This window comes from Littorina saxatilis, linkage group LG1 (assembly GCF_037325665.1).
Source record: "Littorina saxatilis isolate snail1 linkage group LG1, US_GU_Lsax_2.0, whole genome shotgun sequence".
NCBI lineage: Eukaryota > Metazoa > Mollusca > Gastropoda > Littorinimorpha > Littorinidae > Littorina > Littorina saxatilis.
This window is the reverse complement of record NC_090245.1, coordinates 45,326,217-45,336,305: the sequence shown is the minus strand read 5'-3', so window position 1 is coordinate 45,336,305 and position 10,089 is coordinate 45,326,217. Positions and strand designations below refer to the sequence as shown.

The 10,089-nt window shown below is 41.6% G+C and overlaps 1 protein-coding gene across 1 annotated transcript; it reads left to right on the top strand.

The window, feature by feature from the left end:
* The first annotated feature begins 1 nt into the window (after position 1).
* Positions 2-2,580, top strand: LOC138970943 (uncharacterized). The gene is made up of 2 exons (XM_070343534.1): positions 2-1,399; positions 2,111-2,580. The coding sequence occupies exons 1-2, from the start codon at positions 292-294 to the stop codon at positions 2,347-2,349; spliced, it is 1,347 nt and encodes a 448-aa protein (XP_070199635.1). The 5' UTR covers positions 2-291; the 3' UTR covers positions 2,350-2,580.
* The last annotated feature ends 7,509 nt before the right edge of the window (positions 2,581-10,089 follow it).

Sequence of the window (10,089 nt, the reverse complement as noted above, 5' to 3'; positions counted from 1 at the left end):
GATGTGTCCATCCGTCCAGAGCCCAAGGCACACCACCGGCTGGGAGGCACGTTGAAAGAGCTAGCGCTGCAAGCAAAGAGAGGCAGTCCGCAGTCTGGCCGTTCCAGTGGAGCTAGCCATGGCGACTGGCGACAACCTTCCAGAAGTGTAAACAGAGGTGGAGGCAGAGGGGGAGGATGGGGAAGTAACCAAGGCAACTGGAGAAACGGAGGCGAGAATCGGAGGAACGTGTCAAACTCAGCAACAGGCGGTCCCAGCCTTTCCAGGGACGACAGGTACGTCCAGGAAGCCATGGATCACTTTGACAGGGCGCTAGAGCTTTCAGTCGGGGATAACGTTCCTGCTCTCAATGACCTTGCCTTGCTTCACATTGCTCTTGGTGAGTACGATGAGGCGCTGTCAAGATCTTTACAGATACTAACTCTTTGTCCTGTCACCGTGCTTAACATCAGCCAGGCCACGCAGCACGCCAGTCTAGCCTGGAAGAAAATAGCAGAGACGGAGGAGAACAGCAGTAATCGCAGAAATCTTCAGGAGCTGAGCGACTTCTGTCTGAGCCTGACCTTGATCAACCGTTGCTATTTCTTGATGCAAACGAAAGATACAACCAGACTCAATGAAGATTTCTGGCTCTCCCTGCACTTCCTTTTCACAACTGTAAAACGCGAACCTTTTAAAGGCCTGAAATCGAAGACTTTCAGGGACGAAGGTGTGTTGCTGGTGATCATGAAGAGCAACATGGATTCTCTCCCAGTCCTCCGAGACCTGTCGCACCTCACCGAGAGTCAAGCCGAGGACGCTGGGAAGCTGAAGGCAATGGTGGAGGGATACGTGAGAGACCGACGTTACGCGGACGCCGTGCAGTTTTGCAGCCTGCTGAAGCTGACAAAGCAGAGCCCCCTGCTGGATGACAGGGTCATGGCCGACCTTGACCTTCGATTGCACTTGCTGCTGGCTCAAGACCGTCTGACGAAATGCGTTGGAGAGGGAGAGGATATTAACACATTTGCGGCAAAAATGCTGTTTAAGCGTGTCTTTGACAACGTCATCAGTCCAAGAGTGGCATCGACCACCGAAGACCTGGCCGTGGGTGTGACTGAAGGCGACCATGCTGTGCAAGAGGTTGGTGGTCCTCCCTTCTCCTCTCTGCTGTTGTCTCCCTCGTCCGAGAACATTCCCAACGACCCTTCGTCTCCAGAGCTGGATGATGACGTCAGCCAGACGGTGAAAATACTTTTGCTGCATGATCACCGTGACGAAGAAGCGGCGCGTGACGTCACAACTCTCCGTGACATACTGCAGAAGATCTGCGGCCTGATGACGTCAGTCGTTACAGACGAGGCTCTGCTGTCGTCAGATGAGGGAGCACCGCTGATGCTAGTCGTTGTGAGAAACAAAGGTGAGGTTCAGCTCATACGTACTTATTTTCCTGTTTACCTGTCAATAAAGCAGATTGAATCTGTAAATTTCAATTATTTGTGAAGTTGAAAAATACTTTCGGGCGTTTTTAACTGGCGCTTTCTTATCTTAAGGGTCTGTTTGATGAGGACCGGAGAAAACAGAAGTATTGTCATTCTCCTGATGAGTCGACTTGAAAATAGCTTAGTTAGTTAGTTAGTTAATTGTTGCTTTTTGGGTCCAGGGGACCATAATATAGGCCAAATCAGGACCCCATGAAATTAGCTTGTATGACCTGCAGATTTTTTGGTTGTACAAATAGAGGACCTAGCTATACATATCATCCAATAGATATATTTTCATTCAGCTCTTCTGTGCGTTTGATAAGTCATGTGTTCTTTCTTTTTGTTTTGGCCCTGTTCTGCTCGCGTTTGTATTCAATGTGTACAAATATGCGCGCTCTCTCTCTTTCTCTCTCTCTCTCTGTCTGTCTCTCTGTCTGTCTCTCTCTCTGTCTCTCTCTCTCTCTGTCTCTCTCTCTGTCTCTCTCTCTCTCCCAACACAAACACAATAACGCACACGCACCACCGCCACCACCTTCCCCACCCCGCCTCCCACGACCCCACCAACCCCATACCTCTGTCTACACACACCACCATAACACCAAGCCACCACCACATCACAATACAACAGTCTCTCTAGCTCTTTACAGGTATCTCACCGGAGTTTTCAGCACTGATTGACCAAGCATGGCGCCAAGCCTCTGGACCACGTCCCTCCCACCTCCTCTCACTGACCCTCAACTCCGCCACTCTGCCTGATGCTCTTCGAGGCCATCGTTCCTTTACCGGCTCCTCTCGGCTGCTGGGTCAAGGTCAGCAAGGATCAAGGTCAGAGGACGGGGCGCGCGCCGTCTACGAGCTGTTCTGTCGTCTGGTGGGTCTTCCATAGAGACGGGCAGTAATGAGATTTGAATGAGGAGGTATATTCGTGATGACGTCATCACCGCCATGAACCACAAGCACGACCATCACCACCACCAACGCTAGCACACCAGGACTACCACCATCACCTGCATCGCTACGGAAGTCTTCGATTGAAGGTCAATCACGGGCCTACTAGTGAATTCAAGTTACTTCCCTCGCTTTTAGACGTCATTTGCTTCCAACAAGGGGTTACTTCCCTTACTTTTTTCTGTACAAACAAGACTTATATTCAATTATTTGCACTTAATGAGATCGGTAAGCGATTGAGCAATAGAACTGATTTCACTAATAATTTGCCTGTGATATGTTCAGAGTGTGTTGAAACAAATGTGAAAACATTAGAGAAATCAAACAAACAGACTGCATGATACAGAATGTTGAATATGATGACATGTCAAGAATCAGATAAACGAGGGTTGAGTAATTGAATGGGGTATCTGCCAAATCAATTACAATCACAGGACATATTTTGGAACTAGTATTAATCCCTGGTTTACGTTTGTTGTAATGATGTGTTTCTATTTGAATTATTGTAACGTGTCTTTCCGATATGGCTGGAAATAGCGTAATTTTATGACGTATGCTAAAAGTTTATCAGTTTCTCGATTCGCATAAACATATTTCCTGGAGCAACCGAGCAATTGTAACCAACAAAATGACACAATGCGTGCAGAGTCCACACAATCACATATGAACAACTTAAAACAATTGACCGTGTCATTTTTACACCGACCTGCTAAAGGTACCATTACCCCCATCCTGAAAAATATGCATGTTGAGTGATGTGTAAGCGCTGTTTTAAACTGTTCCCAATCTGCTAATCATTTGACATTTCATTGTACTAATGAACAAAAAGAGTGGGAGTTATCATTTGACATTTTATTGTACTAATGAACAAAAAGAGTGGGAGTTATCATTTGACATTTTATTGTACTAATTAAACAAGAGAGTGGGTGTTATCATTTGACTTTTTATTGTGCTAATTAACAAAGAGAGTGGGAGTTATTATTTGTCATTTATTGTACTAAATAACAAAGAGAGTGGGTGTTATCGTTTGACATTTTATTGTACTAATGAACAAAGAGAGTGGGTGTCATCATTTGACATTTTATTGTACTAATTAAACAAAGAGAGTGGGAGTTATCATTTGACATTTTATTGTACTAATGAACAAAGAGAGTGGGTGTTATCATTTGACATTTTATTGTACTAATTAACAAAGAGTGGGTGTTATCATTTGACATTTTATTGTACTAAATAACAAAGAGAGTGGGTGTTATCATTTGACATTTTATTGTAGTAATGAACAAAGAGAGTGGGTGTTATCATTTGACATTTTTATTGTATTAATAGACACAGAGAGTGGGAGTTATCATTTTATAGTGTATTGTACTAATAGACACATAGAGGGGGTGTTATCATTTGACATTTTATTGTACTACTTAACAAAGAGAGTAGGTGTTATCATTTGACATTTTATTGTACTTATTAACAAAGAGAGTGGGAGTTATCATTTGACATTTTATTGTACTTATTAACAAAGAGAGTGGGAGTTATCATTTGACATTTTATTGTACTTATTAACAAAGAGAGTGGGAGTTATCATTTGACATTTTATTGTACTAATTAAACAAGAGAGTGGGAGTTATCATTTGACATTTTATTGTACTTATTAACAAAGAGAGTGGGAGTTATCATTTGACATTTTATTGTTTTAATTGACACAGTGAGTGGGTGCTATTATTTGTATTGTATTGTTTTAATTTTATGGAACAACGTTTACAACTATGATTGTGAAAGTGTCTTTTTTATAACATGCTTATTGACATGTTTTTCTGTTTAATGTCTCCTTTATAAGATAATCAGATTTTGTTTTCTTTTTAATCTGATTGGAAATACAAGCCCGGGGGATTTTGTTAACGTTTGTTATGGAGTAAATAAACCATTCAGCTGTGCTTTCAGGAAATATCTCACGAACGTTTGAATGAGACACTTACCTCTGAGTTGTTGTATCAGTTTTGTAAAAAAGTGTTTACTCAGTTGTTTAGCATTTTGTGCTTTTGTTTAATGCATACTGTACATACACTGAACACAAAAAGTAGACATTTTTCAGTGGTATTGGTCACTGAAACTGAACGATATTTTACATGTTTCACATCAGAGAGGATTTATTTTAGAGTCTTGTTTTACAGGGCATACCTATTTCGTTTAAATCTGCTGCATAGTCAGGCTGTTTTAGTGCGTGAAAGACCTTTGGCAAGAAATACTGGTTCTTGAAGCTGTTTGTCCTGGGTAGCTGATGTAGATGTGAGATAAATCTAAAACCACACGGAGCAGCATCTCCAACTTACTTCTTTCTTGTATACATGTCATTACTTAAAACAAACAGAACCTGAAATTGAACGCAGTAATGGTCTTCCAATACCATTTTGTGAAGGTGCGTAACGCCACAGAGACAAATGTGACATGCATGACACTTTGCACGCTTAAGGAATGATTGTGCCCCTACATGGGTGGTACATTTCGGACACTTCTAATACAATCCAATCCAATCCACTCCACTCCAATCCAATCCAATGGAACGCAACGCAACGCAACACAACGCGATGCAACCAACGCAACGCAACGCAACGCAACGCAACGCAACGCAACACAACACCACACCACCTCACAACACCACAACACAACACAACACAACACAACACAACACAACTCAATGCAATGCAATACCATGCCATGCCATGCAATACAATACAATACAATACAATACAATACAATATAATACAATACATGCACAATACAACTTTATAATTTAATTTCAAGCTCGACAATGTAACAAGTGAAGTGAAATCGTAATTTGATATCCTCCGGTCTGGGTGCTTCTGATCCTCACACTCCATCCTTTCTTCCTTGGAAGAGATAACACTCTTCTAAACTGCAGATGTCAATTGATGCGATGGTATTTATCGCAAAGGTTTGCCAACCATCTACAGATATTTTACAGATCTTGAGAAATGTTTTCGAGAACACACAGAGACAGACGCACCGACAAATGTACGGTGCTCGGTGTATCGCTTGTCGACTAACAAGGGTATACCCCATTTGAGTTAAGTATGTTTGTGTTTGTGTGTGTGTGTGTGTGTGTGTATGTGTGTGTGTGTGTGTGTGTGTTTGTGTATACATGTGTGTGTGTATGTGTGTGTGTATGTGTGTGTGTGTGTATGTGTGTGTATGTGTGTGTGTATGTGTGTGTATGTGTGTGTGTGTGTATATATACAAGATACAAGATACAAGAAATTTTATGTGTGTGTGTGGTGTGTGTGTGTGTGTGTGTGTGTGTGTGTGTTATTGAATGGGTGGGTGTCGGTAAAGACTAAGAGAGAGGTGCTTCGCTGGCTGGTTTGAGTACGTGTATACCTGTCGGTGAGTGCGTGCGTGCATGCATTTGTGCTCCTGGGTGGAGGAGGGGAGGGGGGGGGGTGCTTCGCTGGCTGCTTATGCATACACAAAAATACATTCCAAAGTAGGCCCTACTTGCCTTCCCAATGCGTGCATGTTCGGGGTTGTGTGCTCGTCCTTGTACGTGCATGATTCCTTGTTGTACATGAGCAACTCAGACTCCTGTTCGATTGTATTAATTTTTGTTCATTGAATCTCTCAATTCACGACTTGCAGGACCGCTTGACCCAGCATAATTGACAGACCCAAGGTAAAGGCCATTCGGTTTGTGTGTGTGTAGGGGGGGGGGTACCAGAACTTCTGGTTAGAAAACACGTGGGAAAAACACGTGGAACTTTACACATGGCTTGCTTTGTAAGACTGATCAGCACACAGAACCCATGTACACCATAACCCAGCTACAGCCACTCACTTTGCAAAAGTATTTCCTCAGTGAAACGTCCTCGCATATGATTCTCACATGCTAAAACGCGTGGGAAACATGTTTCACCATTTCTGATTATTTTTCTCGCAGAGACAGCGACAAACTCCCAGTCACTCAGTTCAGCTTGGGAAAAAACCCGAGAAGTGATTACGTCCCTCTCTCTCTCTCTTTATGATTTCCTCAAAATATCAAGTTCCCGTCATCTTTGCAGTACGTCTAAAGCGCCTGAGAACAAGAAAGGTATAGCTTAATTGCATGTGATGCAAACAGACCCGTACATTTTGTGCCTGCCAGATATCTTTTGATGGAGATAAATTTCCATTGTGAATTCGAGGTATGCAGTGCATTTCTTGCAACATTGTGATTGAAATTGATGCTTTGTAATAAGTCGCGAATGTATCTTCAATCAACTAACAGAACACATTGGTCGGAATCTCTGGGTTTTCCTTGTGTGATTGAAAACTGCTGATTGCTTCCTAGCATATGAAGAAGTGTACAGAAAACTGGTGGCTTTTCTTGATATGGTCTACCAAGCATTGTCGTATACATACGTATTTATCAGTGCACACATAAGACATCTTTCTTTTGCGAGACCCCTCGTTGTTAGAAATCTGCTCTTTATCTTGCGGTAAAAGTTTGAAAGGAGAGATGTTATTCAGCTTAAAATGAGCTTGCCTCGCATTCCTGTAGATAAAAAGATAGGAGCTTGAATTACATCCCATGACTGCATGTCAGACTGAAGACGGCTTCAAGTTACTGATTTGAAAGAAACGTGCAGGGTGTGTTGTAAGCTGACAGGGCCAGGTAACGCCTCGTAGATTCTGAAAAGAACGTGTGCCTTTGAAAAGGTTGACTTCAACAGCAGATTATACCCCTGTGCCTCCAAACAACCTTTTTTGAACCGAGTCTTGCAAGAAACTAGGGTACTACCGACGCGGTTAAAATATGACCATGCACCGTTTATTACGAGACTCATTAAGGAGAGAATATACCTGCGCAGACGACGCACTGCACATTATTGTTGCTGCGATAGGGATTAAGACGAGTACCTTTCATGCAGCGTGTAGCGGGCTGGGATAATCTGCAGTGCGTTGTCGGTCCTGCTGAAGTTACATCGGTGAGCGCCAGGCCTTACCTCCTAATATTTCACTACTTGCAAAAGTTTTATATTGATGTCTCCCTGCAGTAGTAAGTTCTCTTCAGAAAACAAAGCGGATGTTACATTACTGCAAATTAGGGTTGAAACTCGTTCGAATATGATGCCGTGCGAACCGCCAATAAAGTGCACAACCAGAGAATTAGAGAAATCAATAAATGTACATACATATGTTAGATGTTCATGTTTCAGGAATTTTCTCGGATAAGAAAAATTATTTCTTATATCCGGAGTCTCCCGATAAAAAAAAACTTGGATATAAAAAAACCATAATTTCCCCTGGACTTTCTTATAAGCGGGTTCCACTGTATCAACAAATTAAAATAATTGACCGTGTCATTTTTACACCGACCTGCAAACCGCAACGCGGTGGCCTAGTGGTAAGGCGTCCGCCCAGTGAGCGGGAGGTCGTGGGTTCGAACCCCGGCCGGGTCATACCTAAGACTTTAAAATTGGCAATCTAGTGGCTGCTCCGCCTGGCGTTTGGCATTATGGGGTTAGTGCTAGGACTGGTTGGTCCGGTGTCAGAATAATGTGACTGGGTGAGACATGAAGCCTGTGCTGCGACTTCTGTCTTGTGTGTGGCGCACGTTAAATGTCAAAGCAGCACTGCCCTGATATCACCCTTCGTGGTGTACTGGGCGTTAAGCAAACAAAGAAACAAACCGACCTGCAAAATGTACCATTACCTAATACTACCATTCCCCCTATTCTGAAAAATGGCATCACAAGAGGTAACATTGATCATAGTCAGAAAAATACACTTGTTGAGTGATATGTAAGGGCTGTTCTAAACTGTTCACAATCTGCTGATCATTTGACATTTTATTGTATAAATGAACAAAGAGAGTGGATGTTATCATCTGACATTTGTTGTACTAATAGACACAGATAGTTGGAGTTATTATTTGATATTTTATAACTGTCGCTATCGTAAATTCTACAAATGCTCTTATCAACTTTTGAATGTACTAAATGACTTCTGTCTCCTTTTTTTATTTAGTCAAGTTTTGACTAAATATTTTAACATCGAGGGGGAATCGAAACGAGGGTCGCGGTGTATGTGCGTGTGTGTGTGTGTGTGTCTGTGTGTGTGTGTAGAGCGATTCAGACTAAACTACTGGACCGATCTTTATGAAATTTGACATGAGAGTTCCTGGGTATGAAATCCCCATACATATTTTTCATTTTTTTGATAAATGTCTTTGATGACGTCATATCCGGCTTTTCGTGAAAGTTGAGGCGGCACTGTCACGCCCTCATTTTTCAACCAAATTGGTTGAAATTTTGGTCAAATAATTTTCGACGAAGCCCGGACTTCGGTATTGCATTTCAGCTTGGTGGCTTAAAAATTAATTAATGACTTTGGTCATTAAAAATCTGAAAATTGTAAAAAAAAAATAAAAATTTATAAAACGATCCAAATTTACGTTTATCTTATTCTCCATCATTTGCTGATTCCAAAAACATATAAATATGTTATATTTGGATTAAAAACAAGCTCTGAAAATTAAATATATAAAAATTATTATCAAACTTAAATTGTCCAAATCAATTTCAAAACACTTTCATCTTATTCCTTGTCGGTTCCTGATTCCAAAAACATATAGATATGATATGATTGGATGAAAAACACGCTCAGAAAGTTAAAACAAAGAGAGGTACAGAAAAGCGTGCTATCCTTCTTAGCGCAACTACTACCCCGCTCTTCTTGTCAATTTCACTGCCTTTGCCATGAGCGGTGGACTGACGATGCTACGAGTATACGGTCTTGCTGAAAAATGGCATTGCGTTCAGTTTCATTCTGTGAGTTCGACAGCCACTTGACTAAATATTGTATTTTCGCCTTACGCGACTTGTTTTATATTTCAAAAGCTCTTCTCTTTATAATCAATCTCCTATAAGATAGCCTACCATCAAAAAACTTTAAACTTAACATTTACTATGTGATAGAACGTGTAAATGATCTAGAAAACGAAAAATTCACAAGAACCTCGATTTATCGAACTGTGGTGCTTACACAACCCCTACCCATTTTGACTGAAAACATGCTTTTAGTCTACGCTAGAAAACAAGTAATCAAACGGGACATAGTGTTTTTAAAAGATAGTTTTTATTTAAGTAAAGAAAAAAAAGTATTGGAAGCGTAAAGCCCTTAACTGTAAGACAATATATACAGGGTGGTCCCCAGATCTTTCTCCTCCAGATTTCTTCCTCTGGGGGTACTTGAAGGAAAGGGTTTACCACAACAATCCACAGACAATACAAGCGCTAAAGGAGAACATTCTTCGTGAAATCAGGAGGATTCCACTCAAGACCTTGGACAGAGTTATCAACAACTTCAATGTCCGTGTCGCAGCCGTAATCCGGAGACGAGGTGCTTGGATTGAGAATGTGATGAACTATTGAACTACGCCCAGAAATGATGTTGCAAAGAAGAAAAAAACTGTGCCGTACTAAACTTTCATGCTTGTGTGAGACATTCCAGGGGAAAAAGAATAGGTGGGAGCCCTGTAGCAGAAATGACAGGCACGCAAAACTGTCTACATTTTTTTGGACCACCCTGTATATATGAAACTGTAGTATGGGCCGGTGTCATATAGAAAATGATTTTTGTCTTCTTCTTTATATTTACAAAATGGTAAAATGCACTTCCTTGTGCTGGC

Excerpts from the sequence above, each read along its gene's own strand:
- LOC138970943 (XM_070343534.1), top strand. The coding sequence starts at position 292 with ATGGATCACTTTGACAGGGCGCTAGAGCTTTCAGTCGGGGATAACGTT. Across the intron at positions 1,400-2,110 it reads AGTCGTTGTGAGAAACAAAG|GTATCTCACCGGAGTTTTCA; the intron begins GTGAGGTTCAGC and ends AGCTCTTTACAG.